This window comes from Falco rusticolus, chromosome 7, assembly GCF_015220075.1.
Source record: "Falco rusticolus isolate bFalRus1 chromosome 7, bFalRus1.pri, whole genome shotgun sequence".
Taxonomy (NCBI): Eukaryota; Metazoa; Chordata; class Aves; order Falconiformes; family Falconidae; genus Falco; species Falco rusticolus.
The window spans coordinates 51,614,517-51,640,024 of NC_051193.1; the positions used below are offsets into that span (position 1 = coordinate 51,614,517).

A 25,508-nucleotide genomic window follows, 5' to 3' on the forward strand; every position below is an offset into this window, starting at 1 on the left:
ATGAGATCTGGGAGATCAAGAACTGAACTGAGGGCTGTGTGTCTATGGGAGACAGGCTTCATTCTCCTTAGCAGATGTGACTGGTGTCATATGGGCTTCTGTATGCAGCCTCCACCTCTGTATCCTCTTCCCCAGTCAGAGCAGGGATGTTCCTGCCGCAGAGGACAGGGCAACAGAGAACTGTGGAGAGGGGCAGCAGAAGGCAAAGGCACATTGTGTCCCTAAATACCAGGCATGGTGTTCAGCAGAGGGTTCACTGCTAATGTGCTGTCTCAGCTGGCAGAGGTTCAGAGCTACCTGACCTAGCTCCAGTTCAGTGCTCTGACGTATCCTAAAAACAAGAGTTTGCATAATTCAAGTGAAGAGTTAAATGGAGGGTTATACAAGGTCTGAAGAGAGCAGTGGGCAGGGGTCCAGCTGAGGTCAAGTGGTTTGCTGCCCTCCTGCAGTAATACATTGTTTGTGATAACAAACCTCACAAAGAACAAGAAGCATCGCAGCATTTTCTGGAGGGAAAGGGAACTGCTGTACTGCCAGAGGCGAGCATTTTTGGGGATATGGTTTGAGGTATTAAGACTGGCCATACATTAAGTCAGGATCGGGACTGCACTTTTTGTATCAAAGCTATTGTGTTTTTCCACAGTAGCACTGGTCTTACGGAAAGCATTTCCAGGTAATTTACAGAGCTACTGCAGTCATCAAAAATACATAAGCAAGCAGTGCGAGGAAAGTAGATGGATTATGCCAGACCTCTGGTTACCTGACAGCAGAGCCGTTCTTACACCATGGCAGCACAGCGATGCCAGACACCAGGGAAGGTGCAGCTTATTCTGGCTCCGCCAGAACCAGCTACCAGACCAAAAAGAGAAATTTAGCTGAATGAAGCTACCATGTCCTTGTTCAGGGGCAAGGGAACAATGCTCGGTTTCCTTGCAGTGCTTGATTAAAATGCGAGTTTAGTTGCTCTGAGTTATTAGAGCTGCATCTTTACTGCACAGTAGCTGTAGGCAAACTGTAAATATACCAGGCATGGGCAGTTTCCACTCAGTGCCTGAAAGCATCATTTCTGTAGCAGCACAGCTCCGCAGCTAACCTAATAAATACTGGTGCTGAGCAGGGCTAATTATCTCCAGTGCAGTGCTGCCCTAGCATGGCTGTACGGCTTCCCGCTCCAGAATTAGCTTAGCTGAGGCTTGTTTGGGTGTCTGCACTGCCCTTCACGGTATGGTGGAAACAGGCCCTGAGCAGCGCTTGGTGGAGGAACATTGCATGCATGCACCAGACTGCAGTATTACTCTGCTCTTAATGTAATTGGGGAAGTGCTGGACTCCAGAGCAATGAAGTCACTTAATAGCTCTTCTTGAAAATTTGGTTTTGACTTTGGTGAAGTTGTGATCGCCTTGGACCTGATTTTGGAGCAGCAAGCCCTTGTCTCTTCTGAGAACAGTGCTTTATAGTATATGATGCCTCTGAGAAAAATATTGACTTGCATGCACTGTGTTTCTTTTGTTTTTTTCCCTATAAAGCAGTTACCAGTGTCGTACAGATAATTACCAATCATGCTTGTCTGACCTACAGAGGGAACGGACCTCTGTGTCTATGATCTCATTGCCTAAAACCAGCTTAATAAAAGGTAGATGGGAGGTGATGTAAAAAGGTGTGTGGAAAATGTTTGGGGATTCTCTAACTCAAGATTTTGAAGATCAGATAAGACAAGTGAATTGGTAAAACTGGCTCAGTGTCAGCTATTTAAGTGAAAGGATAGATAATCACACATCCTGTAGCAGCTGGGTTTATGCAGGTTCAGGTCCAGTTACGTCTTTATACACGTTTTAATGCCTTACGTGGAAAGGATCAGATGAGAATTTTTTGGAGACTTAATCCCAGCCAGCCATAATAAACACAGTGCCCACTTCTGTTGATCTGTAAGGAGTCTTGATTTGTTTGTTTCAAAATAATTTCAAAATCACTCTTCTCTTTAAGAGAAGTTGCCCTGAGAATGGAAGATGGGGGATATACCCCAGACCAAGATCGTGTATTTCTTTTCCACTAATGCTTCCAACTGTGGCTTTTCTCTTACTGTAGTATTGGATAAATGAATACACCTCCACCTTGGGGATTGGTGTCTTCCACTCTGGCATCGAGATCTACGGCAGAGGTATGAAGTATTTCCTTTTCACTACCTGCAGAACATGAGGACAACTGTATGGCTAGTTTGACACAGAAAAGCACCTTATACTTACAGCTTTTGGCAAAGAATATTTTGAGGAATGAAAAACTCATCCAGTTCTTTTTCCATAGTCCATTGTGGAGTCCATCAGGAGCTTGTGCAGTTCTGTCATGAATCATGTATTTTCAGCCTGTAACTGCAGGCTCTATAGCTTGTGCATGTGTGTGGCAGGAATGGCACACAGGAGGGACCAAGCGATGCTGGAAAGCCATTCTGCAGTGAAGAAGGGGGGGAGAACATGGGAGAAATGGCAGAGGGGGAAGAGAGGCAGATCAGTGGTTGTTTTGAGACCTGCATATGCACCTGCTAATTCCCTGTCAGGGTAAATCTGTTTTGCAGTAAAATGTCTATGCTCTGGAAGTCTTCAAATCTGGATTTCCAGATCTTGGAAACTGTTCTTTTGAAACAGCAGAGTTACAAGGAAAAGAAAATGTCATGTAAGACTTCTGAAATGGTCTGAATGGGGTTCAAGCTGATTAGAGCACCCATTGCAAAAGTTGCAGTCAAGGGATCTAGGAACAACAGCTGTAGCACAGTGAAGGACAGACTAGCATCACAGACTTCCCATTTCCTTCTTCAGCATTAAATGGGAATGACTCAAGCTATTCACTCATGGTATTTTTAGCCAGTGCCATGCAGTACAAAACACCTGAGGTGCCATGTTCCACCTTGAGCACAGAAGCTTTCACAGGCTGTGCGAGATGGCCTCTATGTCACTGTGAGGTCCATGGGCTGTGTGACATGGAGGGACCTCCTGGCTGGACCTGCGAGCTGAGGCAGCGGAGTTCAATCAGCTCAGCTCTCTGCAAAGAATTCCCATTCGCTGCCTGTAAATCCCTCTGGAAGAAGATTTGATTTCTCCCTACTCTAGAAAGGACTTTTTCCAGCTCAGTACCACCACTGACAGCCTCTCATAATTTATCTAGATGCCTCCACCACAGAATTTTCCACTGAGAGGAAGCCACCTGGATGGGCACAGAGACAGACTCAAGAGTTTTCCTGGTGCTGTGGGAAAGCAGTAGTGTTAGCATGGAGGGAAATTGCGAGGGCATCCTCAGGCTGATAGGTAACTGGACAGAGAAAACAGCTTTCAGCATCTGGCTGAAACGGATTTTGGCAATAGCCCAGCCCCTGGTGCTGATGCTGAGCCATGCAGACAGCTGCCATGGAGTTCTTCCTGACATTGCATTCATTCGATTACTCACAGTCTGTTTCTTTCCTTGTCAGAGTTTGCCTATGGAGGGCATCCCTACCCTTTCAGTGGGATTTTCGAGATCACACCTGGCAGTGCGGTAGAACTTGGAGAGACCTTTAAATTCAAGTAAGGGCACTTTTCTATATGTTCCCCTCTGCCCCAGGTGGCCATCGGTGCAGGGGGAGCAAGGAAACAAAAGTCCCCTGGTCCCCCTTTCCCTCTCCTCATAAGAACCTGCCCTGCAGCCTTTAGATGATCCCAGTTCAAAGGCAGCCCTGCAGGGATTTTAGAGCTGGGTAAAACAGCGTGTATACCTAACAGGGAACAGTGCTGAACTGTGTTTGGCAGGGCTTAAAAGCATGCTTACAAATGAGTGCAGTTCTCTTTTCCCATCCTCTTTGTTTTCTGTGCTCCTAGTTCCACCTGTCAGCAAGAATGGGAGTAACTGTGTGTTGCACAGAGGGAAAAATAAAACCAAGTCTTCTGATGAGTATCACCTACTTGTGAATACTGCACAGGGTACCAGAAGTAGTCTCCTGTGTTTATCGCTACGCTGCCACAGGGCACAGACCAGCCGTTAAAGGAGTCTGAGCGGATGCTGCATTAATGTGGTGTTCAAGGTGCTTAGACTGTGGGGCTGTGGGTCAAGGAACTGCCCATGGCAGGTGGGGCTCGACCTCCCCAGGCTGCCAGTTTATGTTGAAGGTTGTTGGAGACCTTTAGAAGAATGAGTGCTGCTGAGTTAAGACTGGGAGAAGTAATAGGCTTCTGCATAAAGTTTTCTGTCTGCTCCTTCCTGGCCCACACCATGGAAACCCTCTCAATCATGAAAAAAAAAAATCTCTGTCCTACTGGAAATTTCTGTCATGGGATGATGGGCTGAGTGAGAGCAGAGAATTCCCTGGTGGTGAGCAGGAAGCTCTTGGGGCTGTTGCCAGTGCTGTAACATGCTTTGTGGATAAGCTCTGGAGATATTACGGTGTCATTTTGTTAGGAGAGTTTCTGATAGCCCCAGATATGCATGTCCATATTTTAAGTGTCCTTCTTGCCAATGTCTGATCATTTCCTTCTCCCTGGGTATGTATCACTCTCTTCACTGTATCTTTCCATGTTTCCTGTTCTGTGTTTTGCTTTTAACTAGAGAATCCATTGCCTTGGGCACCACAGACTTCACGGAAGAGGACGTGGATAAGATTATGGAAGAACTGGGCAAGGAGTACAAAGGAAATGCGTACCACCTGATGCACAAGAATTGTAATCACTTCTCTGCTGCTCTGGCTGAGGTGGGCACAGCTACCTTTTTATTTTTTAATTTTTCTTCTGCTTCTAATCTGTAGTAGCACTCACAGAAAGGGAACTGGGGTCAGCACAGCCTGCCTGTCCAAAGCCCATAGTCAAATCTCCTGTCTCTGCCCTTGCTGTTTTTGGAAGCCCTTTGCCGTTGAAAGGGATGGGATCAGGAGGTGGAGATGCAGCAGGTTTATCGCACATTTGGTCTAAACTGTGTGGGAAATTAGGAGTGCCTGCATTTTGGTTCACTGAATAGGCACTGAGCAGGAATTGGAAGGACAGACCTGGCTAGCATGCAAATGTGCATCATTTTAAAAATAACAAACACAAATAACCTCACATGATCTGCAAAGGAATAAAAATGGCTTACCAGTGTTTTGCAAACAAAAATTTGCAGTATTTGTGAAGTGGGTGCCCCTTTTCCTTATTTAATGTGCACCATCCAAAACCCATTAAAAAAAAGTATTGATTTTCTCATAGATATATTTGGTTCTTATTAATTTTCATGTTCACAAACCCACTGTGAATTGTAACAGAGCTGTTATTTATCTTCAGAAGGAACTGAAGCACAGAGAAGTGCACACATTTATTCCAACTATCTGCTAATTTGGGATATTTGATTTTTGATTCCTGAATACCTGATTATTTCTGGGGGAAGCTTCCTGCCTCCTCACTCCTCAGACAAGATGTTTAAAGTGTGTTTTGGTTAAGGTGGGATTATTCAGCCCCTGTGTAAATCTGAATTCTGTAAATCTGATCTTGACCCAGTGCCAGAAAAAGACAAGAAAAGCACAAAATGGAAGTGACCGATAAAAAGTTTCTGTGCTTTCCGTAGGTGTTTTATGGCAAACATGAGGAGACAATATAATTCTTCACAATAGAGTTCAACTGCTTTAACATTAGACTTTCTCTTTCTGGAGTCCTCATCCTCATTCATTACACATCTCTCACCTTTCTTCTTCACGTGGGGCAAGAGTCCTATGCCAATAACCTTTTTTACCACAAGTATCCATTTATCCCCCAAAAGGCCCATCACAGATCCCGAGTGAGATGAGATTCTGCAGAAAAAATACTGTATGATTTTGTAAGAAAATCCCCAGTGAATCCAAGATCCAGCAATTCATTTACAAGGGACCTGCTTAGGCTCTTAGCAAAACCAGTTCTCTCTTGGTTTTATCCTTGCTAATTATAGAAAGAGAAAATGACTGAGTTCTTTCTGTAAATGTTGGCAAACAAGGAAAGGAATTGTATTGGTACAAACAGAGAATGAAGTTTCAAACAGTACAGTGATCAAATCAATGTTAGCCATACTACTGTTCTGGAGTCAAATAATCAAACTACTACAACAGAAAACGGGAACTTTAAAAGTTATGAAGGAAACCAAGGAGAAAGCTGTGTGATCATTAGCAAAAGCTAAAAAAACCCAAACCCCCTTTACCTGCAGCAGTGAAATAAGGCCATTGCTTATTTATTATGTACTTTGATATGTAAAATTTGTCTCATGTCCAAGACAAGCTCAAAGCCATCCTTCCTTGATTCTGCTGCTACACATTAGTGAACCTCTCACTGCCCCTTCCTTGTCCAACCTGCCAAACACAAGTCAAATAAGAGATCTTAATAAACTAGATCATTTTAAATTTTGCGTTCAACATGCCTTCAGTGAACATCTTTACCAGAGTGGAATTTAGGTTTAAGTTTTCCAGCAAGAACTTTCTTGGTGGATTCTGTGTGCTCATTCACTGCCCCATAACCTGTCCTGATAATAAAACAAAAGCCTAAATGGCTAGTTCTGACACTTCTGCTCCCAGGAGCAGAATTTATGCAGGATTTAGGTCAGTCTAAGTAAATCCTTCGTAGGCAAGCAGCTCTTCACACGTGCCTGGGTTTATCACCCCTCTCTAAATTATTACAAATGCATCACCAGAGGATGTGGTGCTTCAGCCCAAGGAGCAGAAGGCCCTGGATGGTCTCTAGCATCAAGTTACAGCAAATGGGAGCTGAAATTCATACAGAAATAGCTGATGACACTAAGCAAAAGTCCTAGCGATTCAACATACCTCAGTCAGCAACATAAGAAATGCACGTGGCTGCCTTATGACAGATTTCTCCATCCTTTCAGGTAAACAGAGTAATTTGGCAATCACTGTGTTTCAGAGCTGGGTGAGAAGTAGCACAGTTTATCTTGGGACACTTCTAACCTCTTGGAGGAAAGACTAATTGAAATCTGCTGAGACAAAACCTGCTTGAACTGAAAGCAATGAAAGGTTCTATTCTCATTTCCGAACATCTGAATGCTTGCTTAACTTTACAGCCTTAGTGGGTTTTGTTTTTCCTTTCCTGCTGTAGTTCCCATTAAAACAAGACAAACCAAACATCACCACATTAGGAAGCTCCAGGCCTTACCATATAGAGCTATAAGATGCAGCCTTATAGTTGCAGAACGTGTGGGCTACGTGATGAGTGGCTCTCAAGACTGTGTAGGTATGGCTCACCGTAAAGGGCAGAAAACAGAACTGATATTTGTGCCCTAAACCCAATTCTGAGATGAGTCAGTTTAGTGTTTGTATTGCCCTTTCCTTCAGACTCTTCATCTGTGAAGCAGCAATAATAATAATTAACATCTATTTATGCATAGCTGTGTTATTTGGCAGTTAAAGTCAGGAAACTGGATAAAGTATTCAAAGAATTAGAAGAAAAGATGTAGACATTTTCTTTAACAGAATGAAACTGCTTACTGGAACTGGGATTTAACTCCAGCCACGCAAAAAGCAGCCAAGGATTTTGAGTGAGTATAAATTCTCCATCTCTGTTGCTGTAGCCCAGCTGAAAGGTGATGCTATCAGTACCACAATGCCTTTTCACCGCAGAGGGGCATCAGGGTGGAGCGTAATTTTTAGCATGAAAGATGGAATGCCCAGCTTTGCTCCCTACAGCCCTTTAGACCTTTCTGCTTATGGGCATAAGCAGTTGTGGTGAGTTCAGGAGATGGTTGTTCTGAGCCTCCTGGGTAGAGCCAGGCAAGCTCTGTGCCTAAGTATCCGCTTTTGTGTGCCGAGTTATTTGCTTCCTTCAAAAAGGGTTCTGAAATCTTATAGTGACAGCTTTTTTATCTGCCAAGGCTAATTAGCTGATTTATGTCTTGTATTGTTTCTGTATCAGCAAGCTAGAGCTCTATAGCTCTGTGGCAATGTACAAGTTAATGTGTCTACACAAGTCTGTCTGGCAGGCCTTGAAATCTGGCTGTACAGCCATGTGTAGCTGCATTTGACTGCCTTAATTTCTTCATCTGGCTGTGGGCTTGCTAATTAGTATCCATACAGATGTTGCCCTGGTGGCTGGGCCATGGGTTGGGAGGATACCATCTGGTCATACAGACTGAGGGCAGATGCAGCCACGTGTCCTGCTGGCTGAGGTCGTGATTCTGCAGAGGGAATGGGAAGGAGGTACAATGGCTGGTTCTCCCTCCCAGGTCAGCTTTCTCAGGATCACACTGTGAGATGACGGCTGCATGTCCATTGCTAGGACCTGTAAGCCACGTTTCCCATCCACAGAAGTTCTGCTGAAGCCACAGGAGTCGGGCTGTATCTTCAAATTTTTGTTTTCTTGCCCTTTACTAGTGTTTTCTCAGCAAATAGAACGTCCATTCTGAAATCTTCTGTCTACATCCGTTTACGAATGATTTTTCTGTCAGATTCCTGTTTAATACTATGATGCCTCAGGTCCCACCATGGTAAATGGTAACTTACCTTTAACAGTTCTATGCAGGCTGGCTGCTAATGGTTAGGGGCACACCCAGCCCCTACGTTCATGACTCTGCTATTTGGCCATGCATCTTGAAAAATCTTTAGACTGTAGCAAGTCCGGTACAGGCAGATAAGTTCTACTTAACCACCTATCTACTTAACAATCTATCTACCTCTAGAAAAACTCACTTTGCAGTGTGATTGCAGCCTAATTGCTTGCTGCTGTGGCATTGACCCTCTCCCTACAATGCCATGCATCTCTTCTGAGCCTTGTGATCTTCCTGTCCACATTCACTTGCAAGCTGCAAGGGGCTTTGTTACTCCCTCATTGGCACTTAGATCTCAATTTTCCTTACTCCACACTGCAGACTGCCAAGCATATTCATACTTGCTCGAGACTTAGATCTCTCCCCGCTTTGCTAGTTCCCTCTGGACTTCTAATGAGCAGCTACTGGATCAAAGAGGCATGGCTGTGTCTACTCACAAAGCAGCTCCTGTGGAAAGAAAACAGATAATGCCCCGGTTTCAGCAGCAGCGGTTCAGACTTTATCTTCTCCAATGCCATTTCATGGCAGCCTTCTCAGTAAGTGATTCAGTGAACATGCTGCATGATCAGGAGTCTCTTCCTGTGGATTTCCTGAGAAATTCTTCTTCAGCAGGGAACTTTGGGTTATTTAAGAAGTGAAGAACTACCAGAGAGCAAAAGTCTCTGCCTAATAAGTGCCGCATACCATCTTAATTAGTTTTGAAGGAAGTTCTGATGTGAAGCTGGGCAGAATTTCCTAGTGGAGAGTCATGACAAAGAAATCAGATGCACTCCCTGTGCATGTGCCCAGCTTCAATTTAAGGTTGCTGGTACACACACCACTTCTTAATACCCCTTTGCCTTTACCCTCACCATCTATGTTGGTGTGGGAAGGTGAGGGAGCTTGCTCTAAGCAGTGAAAATCTAGTTAGGGTTGCCTCAGCAACTCTGAATCCTGCAACGTGGTCCCACAACATCTGCATTTACAAACCACTTAAGCAAATTTTTTCTGGGTTAAAATGAAGAAGTTCATCAAACTGGGATTAGCAATTTGCCTACCAGAAGCTTATTCCTTTCATGTTGCTTTTGTTGACAGTCCCCCAAATCAAGGAGTATCAGGACCATGCTCTCTGAATAAACTGTCCAGGAGGATGTGCAATCCTTTTGGGGGACTTATGCCTGCAATTTCTGCAAAGAAAAATCAGTCAGGCCATCAGCAGCAGATCCCAAACTTCCCATCCTGTTCTGAGCTTATGTGCCTTTCTGTGTGTCGGTACTCCAGGTGGGTAATGCTGCTGGCAAACAGCAGGGATTCTAGCATTCCAATGAGATTATGCATGCATGGGGAATTCAGTTAGGACCATGTCAATATTGGGTAAAGCCCTTCTGTTTGATCATCTGTTGTTAAGTCACTATGTTCCTAACAATCCCCCATGTACAGCAATACGTTCAAATGGCCCTTCAAGGAATTGCAAAATATTTATGTTCTTTATGAGTTGTCCTGGCTGATAAAAGAGGCTGTTTAAACTCTGCCAGATGGAAAAAATACTGGCTTTTGAATATTAGAAAAACCTTTTAAAACAAAAAGAAAAGCTAAAATAATTAATCCTTTCCATAATGCCATTTATCGAATTTCCTGGTTTTTCAGAACAATGAGAAGTGAAATAGCAAAAGGACAAAAGTTACAAACTGCTGTAAAGCAGACACAAAGGAAGAGCAATACATTTCTGGTTCCAGGAAAAAGCCAAACTTAAAGTCATTCCTGGGCTCCAAGTTCTCCTACAAGGACCCGCAGGTTTGAGGTCCCAATGATGCCACTGCTTTGCAGGAGCACTCGTCACTGCAGCAGCAGGCCACAAGGAAATGTGCCATGAGACGCCAAGAAAGACATGCAGTTACATGCTTCACTGCCAGGACTGTTCTTTGGACATAGATAAAGGTAGCTGAATGTAGATACAGGGAATTGTGAAACTGCTGTCACAGGGCTTTTTTCAATGCAAGAGCATAGCTCATGGTTGCCCTGCAAGTCTGCAATACAATTTGGACTTGTGGAAGGCAGATAATAGGCAAGGCAAAAGCATACTTGGCACAGCTTGTACCCCTAAATACACATGAAGGTGAAATATTGACTGCCAGGGCTTCAAGTACAGGCATATAAGAATATGAGCCCTACGGATGGTGAGGTGTATGGTGAGTGTACAGCATCTGAGGACAGCTTCTTTAGAGAAGATAGCGATAGCTAGAGGATCAGAAGGAGAATAAAGGTTTTCTGCTTCAAGGTTCTTCTCCAATCTGGTGATATTCCTGTGTTGAGTGTAAGGACCAAACTATGTCGCTGCAGCTTAAAGACACTGAAAAAGCTTTTGCTGCTTAGCCCATTCACAAACAGAAGATGACTCACTCCACTTCCCACCAGCAATTTTCCATGCTTCTGAAGTTTCCTGTCTAAGATAAGCTATGGAGCTCTGTTCTTACCAGAGTGATGACAGTTGCTACAGTATGTCTCAGGAAAGGGCAAACCAGCATGGGAAGAGAGAAAAACACCTTTGAATCAGCACCAGAAATGGAAGATAAGTGGAATGACTCAAGGGAATCATTCCTTCTCCTTTCGTTAATGTGATTACTGCCAAGCAACTGGAATGATCCCTATTTAAGGAAACTCTTCAGCACCTTGCTATAGGGCATATGACACATAATTATCAAAGAGGTGTGGCTTCTGAGCACCAGGGAAGATCTTTTATTCCCCAGTAGCCTTACCAGTGGTGGAATCGCAGTAAAGTTAGTGGGTCTTACGGGCCCTTTTGTTAAGATATGAAGTTGATGCTCATCATAATTAGGAAATTAATTGAGAAGCATTGATCTGATTAACCTTAAAAATTGTTGATGTTGGAACTTTACCTGAGGACAGCTGTGACAGAAGATTTTATTTTTTTATCATGTATTTCCTCCCTCCTCTTGAAAGGGAAATGATTTCTTTCTGATTTGTATGTGTAATTTAATGCCAGAAAAGATCAAACCCCTCTATATTTCATAGCAGTTTCTCAGCCTGGAGTTATTTATCTGTCTTGCTGTAAAACTACCCTAGGGTGTTTTTTTTGTTGGTTGTTTTTTTTGTTTTGTTTTGTTTTGTTTTGTTAAAAAGAAGGATGCAGGAGAAGGCTGAGTGTGTGTTAGCAGGACCTATTTGTATCTTTAAGAGTATGGTCCGAGAATCAGCAGTAGTTCCTGGGACAAATCTGGCTTAGAAACACCTGAATGGTCTGTTACGAATTCCCCCGGAGTCAAGGAAAGCAGAATTTAGCCACATGACTGAGGGATGATGAAGCACAGTTAAACATCCCTGTTTGCCCAAATTATCACGTCTTTCCCTTATACCCAGAGAAATCTATTAAAAAAGACTAGAATCAACCGTGAATTCAGTGTGCATGGTTCACATCCACACGTGATCATTCTTCAGAAAGCTCTTCCAGGGTCATTTGGATCTAAGGAATTAAAAAAGCTTCAGGGAAACAGACTGGTATCCCTTTATCCAGCTTCTTTTTGTACCCATTGATCCTTTTTGCCTCTTTATATTCCTTTAAATATTAAGGAATCTGTTTCCTTATTGCTCAGCATTTCTTGTTGCAAAGGATTGGATCCAGGGGACAGTGCTCAGGGATGCCATCTGAGTAAATGGCTAAAATTTGAACTAATTATTGGAGTTGAACTAGGATTTTCCTAGTTGACCTAGGATTTTCGGAGTAAAACATGTCATCAAAAGCAGAGCCTTTTAGAGGGATCTGATAGTTTTATTAAAACTTCTGCTAGGATATTTTGTGGGTTCAAACAGAACCTCTGGCTGGTGAGACATACTCATCTGCAAGTAACTGAGAACATCCTGGATAAAGAGAAGCTTGCTGAAGTGTGGGAGAGCAAGCTGGACTAAAGATTTATTTACCTTTTCTGCTATATTTAGCAAAAATTCTCCTGAAGATCAGCCACAAGACATTCTTAGGCAGGGACTCCCTCATCCTCTCCTGTGGAAACAGTCCTACTTTAAATATTTACATAAACAGGGAGATAACACAATTCAGCCGAAGAGAGAATTTGTGTGCTTGTGGTTTCAAAAGCTCATTTTGAAGTTGTAAAATTTGCAGAAGTTTCCAGAGAGAGAAAATTATTTTGGGGAGCTGGGGGTCTTGTTCTTGGGCTGAAGGGGCCTTGGAAAATACACCTGAGGTTAATGAGGTGAGCTTGGCCTATTGTTTGTTGACATGGGAGGAGAAGAGAGTCTCCTAAGCATCTGAGGTGGCTTAGGTCAGCCTTGCAAAATTCTTTAGCATCCTAGATGAGGCTGGCTCCTACAAAGCAGAGGTAATGGACTCTGTCACAACTGAATGCTGTGTAGTCAGTCTTACAGCTGCAGAGCTGCAGTGCTCAACCTGGGAGGTAAATAGCTCCCAGTCTCCTGAAGTCAGGAAGACTCTCTCAAGTCAGCCTAAAAGGATGGTCTCCAATAGGAAATACCTTGAAGATTAACAGATGGAGTCTGCACAGTGAATCCTGCAACCTGATGGTTTCAGAGGACTGCAGTAGGCATTGATGCTGACACCACCGTGATATTACTAAACCTGCATGCTAGATGGAATGGAAATGCTTGGTGAAGCCACATAGCCTGAATCTCCCTGGGAGGCAGGGGATGATCTTGGTGCAGTTAGGCTTGCTTGCCTGTGGATTACATCTAGGTGGGATGCTAGGGCTTCTCGTCCCTTTCCTTCGTAATATTGCTAAAGATCCGTCCCACTGATAGTAGCAGGGGGAGGCTTTGTCATTGCATAACAGTGTGACTAGCAGGAAATACCCATCTCTCCTGACTGAAGTACGGTGTAAGATATTTCTGTGACTGGCTTTGGAGCTTTGTCTGATGTATACTTCCCTGATGGCGTGGCTGTCTTGGTTGTCCTTTGCCAATGTGGCTGGAGCTTTGGTAGAACAGAGGCATCTTACTTTAATGGTACAGGGTGTGGAGCTGTGCTGAAGTGACAGGAGATAATAGTGCATATTCTTTTATCTCTGTCTGTTCAGCTGTCCTTTTTCAGCCAAGGCAAAGCTGACAGCATATAAGAAACTTGCATCAGAACCCTGCTTTTCTTAGAGGAGCTTGACTTTTAGCAAATTCTTTGAAAAAGGCAGATTTGCTGAATCATGGACCAAATGAGAGCAGTTTTTTAAGCACCAGTGAATAATTCAAGCTTGAAGCTTTTCAGGTCCATCCCCAGCCACATATGAGTTCTCACTATGACGTTATTAAAAAATAGGAAGCTTTCCTTAGCCTGAAAGCTATCGGAGAGAAAGGATTAAACACCAGAGAAGGGAGCTTCAGGTGGCATTTGAGTCGCAGTCAGAAGCGGCAGAAGCTTTTATAAACCAGTCTTCAGCAGATCCTAAGTAGACAAGTAAAACTCAGGTTTGCCTTAGTCAACGGTTGCTTTTCAGTTGCCTCTGTTGTAGAGGACGAGATCGCCGTTTCGTTGTGTAAAAGCCTACCTGTGATTCTGATAATGGCAGGGGACACAATGCTCCCAACAGACAGAAAAGAGAGAAGGAAACGAACAAACAAACAAACAAACAAAAAATCCCCAACAACCACGGGACATGAAAGAACATTAGGAAAGCTTTATTTTCTGGCACCTGAGCTAGCCCTCACTGAAGACTGTGGAAAGACTTGCTTCACTGCAGCAGCCTTTGAACGTTTAGCTCTATGGAGAACAGGCTGTGTTTGTTTTCTCATTTCTAACCAACCATGTATGTTTAGAAGAAGTTTATTAGTAAAGATGTCCTGCACCCATAAATTTATCCTTATGGTTTCAGATGAATGCTTTTTTTTCTTTTGTTTCTGCCCAAATGTATGCACAATTTTGACTGCATGCAGTTAATAAATATTGCATTGCAGATGTGGCTTCTCTGCAGTGGTAAAATGAGATTTCTAGGTGTAGATTGTGTAGTTGTTTAAATTTATAAAGTATTTGCGAAGTCAATAGAATGAAAGCTGCTATAAAAGTATAAACTTTTTTTTCTGTTGTTAACCCTTCTAGCCTTGCTATCCTGCATGAGTCCTGTAGTCCAACAAAAAGGATTAGTGGGTAACTCTTACATGCACCTTTCAGGTCTCAGTCCATCTTCTTTTCCTTATCTATCTATTTTGCGGAGGAATAGTATGAGATGCCAAGTAAAAGATTAAATGTGATGATATTATCAAGAGTAAATTCGAAAAAAAAAATATCTTAAGATGTCTGGGGCTGGTGTAAGTGTGGGTGTTTTAAACCATCTATTTTATTTTATATGCTTTTTGCATCTGTCTTACCAAACCTGTTTTCCTTATCTGTTATAAATAAGCATAATACCTTGGAGTTAAGTTAGTTCATATTATCTGGGGACTTCATCTCTAGTCACACCGTCATGGAGCCCTTGAGTCTTTGTGTGTGCAAATGCCTGAGAACAGATGCCTCCTTTTCACAAATGAACACGGCAAAGAAAATCCCTGTCCTTTTCACCACTGCCTGTTGATAAATGAGAAGTGTCAGGAGTGTAAATGAAATAAGTGTGTTGATAGGATTTTAAGACCAGAACCTTTTGCTTAGGAGTCCTGCCAACACTGCCAGACAGAAGGGCTTTCCCTGTTCCTATGAGTTCTTGTATTCTCTCTTCTCATTTTATCTCTATCCACAATAACCTGCTGCTCACTAGGCTTGAGACTGAAACGGAGGATTTTCTTGGTTAGCTATTCAGTAAAAAATAGATGCTCTTGATGTCCACCCCTCTATGTATATGGGTTGGCCTGGTCATGTTCAGCCTGTCCATAACACTTGAAAGAATGACTGTGTTAGGCAACAGCTGTTCTCAGCCACTGGTCTTGAAATGGCACCTGCGAGGAGAAGGCAGTTCTTCACATCATCATGGTAATATGAATGAATTACAGTTGTTCATTCATTTGGTGGGAGATTCATTGTTTTAAATGCCACCAGCAAGCCCAGACTTAATTATACTCTGCATTCCCGAAATGGTCATTTGTTATGACGCCACTTGCTGCCTACATCGTCACCCTGCAGCTGCTGGCTGTACTTATAAGCGCTGGTTACAAGGACCTTCATGCTCAAAGAGGATACTGCTATGCTCCAGTGTTGGTACATAACTAATCAGCGATGCTGCTCAGAATTCAGCCCTGAACGCGGTTCATCAAGATGTCACATTTGCAGCCACCGTGCCTCTCCACTGGTAGCCTGGCCAGTGTGGCTGAAACAGTGCTGAGGTGCTGTAAGCCAGCTGTCTTGTTTGACCCAGAGCTATCTACTCCATTGTCTCTGCTTTTGGCATCTCTCTGCATGCAGACGTGCATAGAGTCAACTCTGTCCTTCCACCACAGCACCACAGAGGTGACTGACATGTCCTAACTAGCATCATAAGGGGCGCAAGACTGTGGGTATTAGTCCCTCCTTTCAGTGCTTTCCTTTTTCCTCACTCCTGCCTAGTCTCAGGCAGATGGTGCAGATGCTTCTGCTTTACATGGGAGAAACACCTGCACTCCTGGAGAGGGCATAGGAGTGTCAACGTCCTGCCTGATGTGGATCAAAAAGAGATAGCATAGGAGAATGGGGGGCATTTTAGACAGTGGCTTAAATTCATTTAAAAGGCTTTTCCCTTCCTCCCTTTGATTCAGGTTGCTACCTCCCAGAACACAGCGTCATTGCTGAGCTCATTCATACTCATCTACAGTTTCTTAGCTGTACGCTTTCCTCTGCAAGACGCAGGCCATGCCAGCTTCTGCTGAATGTGGGCTTCATGCAGCTTCACAGCCCAGTGCCACCTCATCTATTCTGTTGATCCCCACAGGCTAGTTACATTCCCTAGAGTAGAAATTGTCATTTTTACAGAGTAACTATATAATAAATGTGTTTCAAGCAATTGATCCTAGCATGCCAACTCTGCCAAAGTGAGACTGTGCTTTCAGGTATGTTGCAAAGGCTGTATGTCCATTGTCTTTGAGGAATGTTGTTTTCAGGATATACACCATGTAGAGCAGCTGATTAGGAGTGCAGAGCTAGAGGTATATTCCTCATTGATGCACTCAAACTCCCTTCGTTCTGCCAGGACTGGACAGTTATACTACCAGTTTAGTTTTTGCAAGGTGGCAAAAAAGATGTCCCTGCGCGTTGAGTTAGTGGTTTATTCCAGATGTGTTTAAGTACTAGGTTCATCACATGGCCATGCTTCCTTTTTCTGTATGGTTTTTGGCTGCCCTAGCACAGCCTGCAAGGTTTGCCTGGGCAGGTGTGCTGGTTTGTATCTAATGGCCTTATTCTGAAATACTGATAAGCATCATCTGTGCTATATTGTCTAGGCCTTGTAGGAGCCAGCTTGTGCAAGCACTGTAAAGATTCCCCTTGGGCTCTAAAGCCTTTGCTCTTAAAGTGCTCTGGGGTGTGTTAGACTCTTCAGGTGCCAATAAAAGCCCTTTGCATTCTCTAAGACACACCAAGGGGAATACTGTACAGTAGCTCAGATGGATACGTGCCCCATGTGGACGCCACTTCATTTTTAGCAAGGCTGCTAAATGGAAGTGGCAGTGGGTGGTTCAGCAGATGTTCAGTGCTGAACTCCCCAAGCCGCAGTTTGAAGACAAGAATTGAAGTAATTAGCCTGTATTGTTTGAGGACTGTAATGTTGCCTCTGCTTATCTTGATTTTCATGGATCAGAGCACTACTCGGTGCCTTTGGGAGGGCTCACTTCAAAAATATTCCCAAGTGCCTGGAGTTACACTTCTGTACGTGGCCTGAATTGCTCCAATTGCATCACCCAGCAGAACCTATTGCATTTGAGAGCTTTCTCTTAGGATCTACAACTAATCAGCCCTTCACTTTGTTTTGAAAGGGGTTCAGCCTGTTAGACTATCTCAAATAATGTCTAGCATACGCCCATAGACCCAAAGCCCTCAGAAAATGCAGCACATTGATGGCATTGTCCTCTAGAAGGCAGGAGACTTAGCTTCTTCCACTGCTGGCTGGCATCTAAACGGGTGCTTCCCATCTGCTAGGCTGTTCCCCTGCCCACAGTAAAGCTTTAGAGGGAAGTGTTAAGGCCTTGCTGAGCCGTGGCACCTAGTTCTTAGGGCAGGGAAGAGTAATGGGGTGCAGTCCTTACTCCCAGGGCAGTCTATACATTTTAATCAGTGACTGTTTAGTACAAAATGACACAGCTTAAGGTGCTCTAAGGATCCTTTTGTATCCCAAATTAGTTGTTTCTTGATGAGTTGAAATCCTGGTGTGGATTTGACAGTTTCCCAGAAATAGCACCCAAACTGTCAGGTCCAATTTCTCCCACCCATTTGGCTTCAGCCACGGATGTCTGAACCGCTGTTTCCACTTGACTCTGCAGATGCCATCTGGGTCATCTGCAGTTCTTACATAGAGCCCCCAGAAGAAGCGGCAGCTGTGGGAGACTTGGCTTTCTATCACCAGGTGCCACTCAGTGGAAGCTGCAAGTACACGCAGCCTTCACCGAAGGCTGCCTGAAATGGGGGACTGGTCCCTCGGTGGGCAGTCAGAAGCTGCGTGCTATCCCAAGCACTGGATTTCCGCCTGGGACTGGGATTGGCTGCCTCTGCGGGCTGAGAGTAACTCGCACCTTCAAGGACCTGACAGTGAGAAGAAGACAAGGAAGCACCACGCTTGGCAATGATAGCCAGACACTGTTCACAGGAGCTTTGCAAAACTTAGGGAGGTCCCACAGGGGCTGAGGTGTTCCAGGCATTGCTGCCAGTAGTCCAGCCTGTCATGTACTCCACAGGGTTTCCCATCACACTTTCCTACCTCAGACAAGCTATAACTGGCCCCTGAGCTTACATCTCAGGCTTGTATCTCACATAGGCTTAGCCCTCCTGTGACTGTTTGAAGTTCCTTCTCCGGTCAGCTACATATAAAAAGGCTCAGCTGCTTTCTTGTCCAGTGCCAAGCTCAGGCTCCACTACAGGTATGTTACCTTTCCTGAAGGGATGGTAGCAGGAAAATTTTGTATGGTGGTGAGAACTAGCAATTTCTGACCCGTAACAGTTTATTATTTATTTACCAACTCTGACCGGACAGGTACGTGACCCATCACAGAGATGTTTACCCCCTTCAAAAGAGAAAACCCCACTCGCTTGGCAAGGAAGAAAAAAAACCTCTGTAAAATCCTAAACTCTAAAAACATCTAAAAAATAATTCTGCTGGTGGAAACAACGGATGGTAATAGGCTTCTGTGAGTTTATTTTTCCAGTGTGTGGTTTTCAGTTGAGAATTGCCCTGAAGAGCTGCAGTAGGTGGATTTTTCTGTGGCTTCATACACAATTGGAAAACACCCACTTTATCTTGCTTGTGCTGTTTTATTTAAACTCGGGTGTCTTAATCCCATTGCAGTCAGGTTTATTTGATGTTTCACCATTAGTTAAGCACTACTGGATGCTCCAGCACAATATGTTTTATGGAAAGGAGTGAAAAACACAGAGAAGGCTGTAGTGTTAGTGGCATTCCCTGCTGTTGCCTTTTTGCTCCTGTTGAAAGTTGTGTTTTGGTGTGGAATAGTAACAAGGCTTCACTGACAAGAGGTGAGGACAAGTGTAACTGAGGAAAGGAAAACCACTTTGACTTCAACATTTTCCTTAAGCTCCAAAAACTGCCCTTTGATGATTGATGGCCTGATGCCCACATATCTCTGTTCTTTTTCTGGTTCTTCCTTGACTTACTGATTCATTCTGGGTGAGAAGCTTCCATAAACAAAAGGCAAACATCTCAGCATTGCTTCCACATTGGGAACTGCTATTTCAGTTGCTAGGGGACCTGCTTAGAAAAGAAAAAAACCAGTATTTCCATCTCAGCCAGTCTTACCTTGTGCTTCTCTGTTGTTTCAGCTGATTTTCCCAAAGAATCACACCCTTTTTTTTTTTTCCTATTTTTTTTTGTTTTCCTATTAATATCTTGGGGAAGTCCTTATTAATACTTACGACCGCTTAAGAACTAAACTGACATGCATGCATACATAGCAAGGACCCTAAACTGAGTTACCTTCTACACTGGCAATATGTTGCCTAAGTTCCCAGAGAGAAAAAAAGACAAGTGCTAAAAAATCTAGAAGCAATTGTGCTGAAGTTTTGGGCTTTGGCTCAGGTTCAATGTTCGAGTAGGACATATTGAATACAATTTTAAAAATTCAGCAGTATTCTTGTGAAAATGGTCAGATATGTCTGGTGCGAAAATCAAATAGATCAGCAAATTTTCTGTGAATGAGTCTTAAACATAGGTGGAGAGGTCATCTGCTCACAGGATCAGGCGATAGCTGTAGCAATGGAAACTAGGGATCTGGGTGGAGATGAATAATTGCTAATAAAGTAACTGTCCCCAGATTAAAATTTTCAAAAATACAGATTCATATAGCCGTATCTGAAGTTAGGTAGAATGCAGCATCAGTAAGAACTGAAATAAAAGTTCTTGGGGGGTGTATTAGGTAAAGAACAGTCTATATTTTTTTTGCAAATTATTTTATTTATTTATTATATATATATTATTTATTATAAAATTATTGCAAATAATTTTAACAGCTAAATGGCTGTGTTCATTCTGATACCCAATGATAATGTCTTCAGTTTCACACGTTGATTTTTAAACAATGCATATCAAAATAAAGTGAGTTCCATGGTCAAATTAGTACAGTCACAGGTTTGCCACCTTCTCCACACCTCACTGGAAACTCCATGCTGTTGGAGCAAGTCAGTCCCCTTATCCTCAAGGTGACTGTTGGAGGGGGGCTTAGATCGTCCTGCCTGGGCTGTACACATGGAGGACCTGCTTGTTCATCAGCCATAACAACTAGAATGCAGCACAGCCCATCCTCTAGCAACTGCTCCATTCGTGCTCCCTGAAAATCTCTTGAAACCTCTAAGCACTGCATTTCCCTTGTCGATGACATACATCTCGCCAAATAACGTCCTTAGTGGATTACAAACACCCTCTTAATTTTTGGAGTAAGTAGTATTAAATTAAGTGTAGTTTTAGCTGGGAAGAGTGTTGGAGGAGAGCAGAGGGATTTAGCATTGGCAGAAGGTACAGCACGGACAACCCTGGAACCACTGATCCACACGAATCGTGTGACTGTGGGGTGCAGTTTCCCCCCCGCCTGTCTTGCTCCATGGGAGACATCTCTGGGAGGCAAGGAGAATTCGGCTGTTATGACTACTGTACCTGCCACAGGCTTCAGGCTCTAGTATCCTGGTGCAGGGCCGCAGAGGCAGTATATTTACAAAAGGCAGGCTCTTGAGGCACCCCACCCGATCAGTTCCACCTGCCTCTTCTGTGTCTGGTAAGGGGAATGGTAAAACATAAAGGGAAATTTCCCTTACGTGGTCAAAGCCAGACACAGCTACTAAAATCTGGCACCTGTATGTATGTGTGGTCAAATGCTACAGAAGAGAAGGTCAGCTGTATGCAGCAAGTTGTTTCATTATGCTGAATGTGGTATGACCTTGGAAAACAGCACCTGTGCTAGCCAGAGTGTAACTCAAATCAGTGCCAGGAGCATCTATGATAAAACACAGGCCTAGTGAGAAGCTAGTATTTTTCTGTTTGTTGCTTTCTTTCCCACATTTAGAAAATACCATATGAGGATAAATTACAGGGTGATGTGCTAGGATAGGAAAAGGACCCCCAGATACTATAGCTTGACTGATCCAGCCGAGGAAGAAAAGTAAGCAGCAAGAATAGCTTCTCAGGCATCTCCATCCACCTAGGCAGGCTCAGTTTCTGGGCTCCTCAAGGTCCAGACAGCAACAGCCTAAATATTTTTCCAAAATTTTTGAGTTACTTGGAAAATGAGTGTCATTGTCTTGGTTAGAAGCACCAGCAGGCCTGTCCTTTTACTCATGGACTGCCTGGAGAACAGTGGCCAGAGCTGTTGAGGACCACGATGCCTTGGTCTCTGTTATGATGCTCACAAGGGCTATGGCTGGCAGGGCTTTCTGTGCATGTCAAACAGTTGTGTAGTCATTTGCATTTATAGCTATTTCTGACTGCAGAAGATGCTTGCTACATTTCAAACAGCTCTCTTCTGAGCAACAGGGAACTCACTCTGCTGAGGTGATGATGCGGATGGGGATGACATTGCCGCTATGCCTGTGTTTTTTTTTGTACTATTAACCATGCTCCTTTTTGGTTTGCTCCACAGATACTATGTGGGAAAGAGATCCCACGCTGGGTGAACCGCCTGGCCTACTTCAGCTCATGCATCCCCTTCCTCCAGAGCTGCCTCCCCAAGGAGTGGCTGACCCCAGCAGCCCTGCAGAGCCACATCAGCCTCGGCCTCCACAAGGAGGAGCAGGGGGACACAACAGATGAGGAGTCCCCCTCCACCTCCACAGCCCCTTCAGCCTCAGGCACATCACGAACCTGTAGACATACTCGGGTCTAAACTGTGCCCAGTATGCCCTCAAATAACATACCCCTCTCTCTTGTACTATTTCTTTCTCTCACCCTTTCACACACCTTGGTTTCTCTCTTCCTCAATGGACAGCACAGGGGAGGGAAGACCCTTTCTACTAAGGAGGTGAAGCTTCAGTCCCTTTTCTGAGGGCTGCCACTACAGTTGCTTGGCAAAATGACTGTGAACCCCAACGCTGAACTGAGGAGTATAGTGACTGAACTGGACTCTCCTCCCAGGGCCCCCATGCTCCTTGACCCATGGAGAAATGCTGACTCTCTCAGGCTTGAGAGCATGTGTACAGGCAGGGGGGCACCATACTGTGATGTTCCTTCTCTGGAACTGTTTTATCTTTTTATCTCTTCCCCCACCCATGTGAGCCCAGCAGCCTCCTCTCTATTTTGACTGGGTTTGTCACTCCCCTATGACAAATCTCCTGTCCACACCCAGTGAAGGAAGCAGAGCCAGAACTCAACCTTCTCATCTCTTAGACCAGCAACAAGCTCTACTCAGCCCCATCCCTTTTGTAACTATCACATTTTGAACTCAAGTGAAGGATGAATGAAAGGTGCTGCTGTTCTACAACCACTAGTTTTCAGTACTCAAATTTAAGAGCTCGAATTACTGTCCTGCTCTTGAAAACAGTAACAAAGAACATAGAAAATGAATGTGTTACCGTGGCTTTTCTTTGGGGTCAAAAAGAGGATGGGGCTAGTGCTTAGAGGCAGCTACTAAGTAGGTGCAGAGATGACTGTTGACCATATTGGTGCTTTTTGGCACAGACCCCTCTCAGTTCCCCTACTTCTAGGCAATGTTCCTGGTTTGCTTTTTTCCCCCAGATTCCCTGGGGAATCTCTCTCCGAGCTGACATTTGCTGGCTGTCTTTGGGGGAATGGCCCTCCTGAGCACAAGAAGTAGGAGAGAGAATCTGTTGGGAAGGTCGGGATTTCCTTCAGATTTTCCTCCTGCACTCACAGACCTAAAATGTGGCTCCAGAGCCATTCTTCCCCAGCCTATTTTCGAGCCGAGAAGGTGAAAAATCAGTGGTGAATCCAAAGAATGTCAACCTGTTTCCTTCTCCTCCCTTTTTGGAGGTGGAGGGGGAAACTTAGGGCCACATCTGGAAAGCATGGATGACCCTTCCAATGCATGGGCCACCATGGTGCCTTCCATTGTGTGCACTGTTTCAGTGGCACAAAAAATGGGCACAACTGGCTCGCTGGCCTCTCCAAGCTGGCTCTTGACAAAAATGTGGTCCTTGCATGTATTTATGCTCATGCTGACAGCTAATGAGAAAACAGAGGAGGAGGAAAGGAAAAGTAAACCAACTCTTCCACTCTTATTACCTCACTAGGAGTTCTAGTCAGAAGATGTAGGAGAGAATCAAAGGGAAAATCCAGGCCCCCTATCTCTCTTGCAACTCCTCTTGGCTACACAAGGGAGGATGAAAAAGGAACAGACACAGTGTTGAGAGGGGTTTGCAATTTTAGAAATGCTGTTCTCAACAGCTACTACCAAGTCAGGACTTCCACCCTCCAACCAGAAAGAACTACAAGCCCTTAAGATGGGTGGTTGTTTCCTTTTATTGGTCGCAATAGCATGCTAAGTCCAACCAGCTGTTTCTTTAGCTCAGGTATACAGAAGTGTGTGCTTTCAGGGCTGAAGGTCTTGACTATGATGTACATCATGTCTGCGCAGACAGCACTTAATGATTTGTTACATGTGCATGCTCCTAGTGGAGCAGGAGGCTTTGGAGAGATCTACTGGATGGAAATATAACTCACAGAATAGCCTCACTCCACCGCCTCCTGAAGTGATGCATGTTTGGGCAACAAAACCTTTATAACATGCCTCTCATTTTCATCCTCTGAACAAATTGCTGCAGGTTCTGCACTGAACTGATGTTCCTTATCAACCTTGGCTACTTAGAGTCAATACTGCATTGTGAGCAATTCTGCAGCTCTCCTGGTATCCTGTCCAGCACCGATCTTGATTACCCTGGCTTGTTCAGGGATGTTTAATAAGATTTCCATCCTATTCTCCATCCCATTGCCCACAAACCATGTTACACAATGTACTGTTGCACTCTATTCCCCTGCAGTCATGGTCATTGCAGCCCAAACCAGCAGTGCAAAACTTCATTTGTCTGAAGTGCCCAGGGTGCCTGCCAATAGCCAGCAGCACATTATGTGCACAGAATTTAAAATCTCTTTTTAGGTCCTTCTCTGGAGGAAAGTGAGAAGAGGCTTTCCCAGAGCTTTTGTCAAGGCCGGGGAAACTGCAGTTGGAAACACCTAGTTCCTAATGTGACAAAAGCCAGCCAGCCATCACCCTTGTGTTTCTGTTCTGCACCTGAGCTCCAGATACACCATGTATACATCTAGAAGAGAACTAGGGCTCCAGAGGCACGTTTCACGTGGAAAACCCTCTCTCAGTATTTGACAAAGTAAAAAATGCTAAACTGGCTGTATGGTAACCTGGACAAGAAAGCTACATTCGGCCTCCTTAGGGACATGCACATGTGCTTGAAGTATTGGGAACAACACTTGGGGCAAGATGTCAATGTCACAAAACCCAGATGTTTGTTTATCTACTTTTATGTTTGTCCATCTGTTTATGACAGTAGGGGTCACATCAAGGAGGCATCAAACCTCTGTTGTAAATCAAAACTGGAATTTATTTAAATCTTCAAAATCTTTTCTCCCCACCCCCCTCTGTTAAGGTGACCAACCAACAAGAAGAACAAAGGGACACTGTGGAAATAAAATATATATTGTTGATAGCTTTACCTCTGTAATTTAACAGCATTTTCAAATATTAAACATGAAGACATTTTAAAAGCCTAATTTACTGTTAATCTCTGGCAAAGCATGTTTGTTTTAGGCACTTCTTATCCTTCCAATTATTACAAAATTATTGTTGTTGTTATGCAATTACATCATGTATGTATTTGGTTACACATTTCCTTTCTCTTGCTGTTTCAAAGCATAATACCACAGGAAAATTTTAGATACCGATAGTTATCAATGAAAACAAAAGAGCAGCTTATGAATCTCAACAAGAGCACCCCATGACACAAGCACAAACTCTTAACCCTTGTTCTTGCTGCCAGGACTTTTGGTGCCCTTTTAAAAGCTGAAATGAGAGGGAACCAACTGCACATGGGCACCTGTGGGTCATGTCTCTAGCAGAGACCTCATAGTACTCAGGTGGGTCAGTAAGACTGAAAATAAGGTTAGCGTAATGCTGGAATATTAGTTACAATACAAATGTTCCTAGGGGAAGTTAGGGTGAGAGGAAAGAGGTAAGTAATAACCTCTCTTCTCAGCACATCTGTCTGTATCTGTAATAGCAACTCTCATAATTTCAAGAGATTATTCTTACTGATTTTTTTTTTTTTTGTCAGTTGGCTTCTTTTTCCCGAGCTTGTGATTTGAGCCCCGTATCTCTCCAACTCTTAATGAAGTTTTAAAAGGGACAGTTGTGCTTTCAAAGGCCCTGGGTGAGAGTCTGTGCTCTGTGATGAGTTCATCCCAGTCTCGGCA

General features: G+C 43.9%; 1 protein-coding gene across 3 annotated transcripts in view; it reads left to right on the forward strand.

The window, feature by feature from the left end:
• LOC119151266 (deubiquitinase DESI2-like) overlaps positions 1-22,631 on the forward strand; it is a 58,052-nt gene extending 35,421 nt beyond the window's left edge. For all 3 annotated transcript variants that reach the window (XM_037395017.1, XM_037395019.1, XM_037395018.1), the window contains 4 exons: positions 2,086-2,158; positions 3,458-3,551; positions 4,567-4,708; positions 21,712-22,631. In XM_037395017.1, the coding sequence (XP_037250914.1) occupies positions 2,086-2,158; positions 3,458-3,551; positions 4,567-4,708; positions 21,712-21,954 (552 nt within the window). In that variant the 3' untranslated portion in view covers positions 21,955-22,631. The remainder of the gene's footprint in view (positions 1-2,085; positions 2,159-3,457; positions 3,552-4,566; positions 4,709-21,711) is intronic.
• Positions 22,632-25,508: the final 2,877 nt, after the last annotated feature.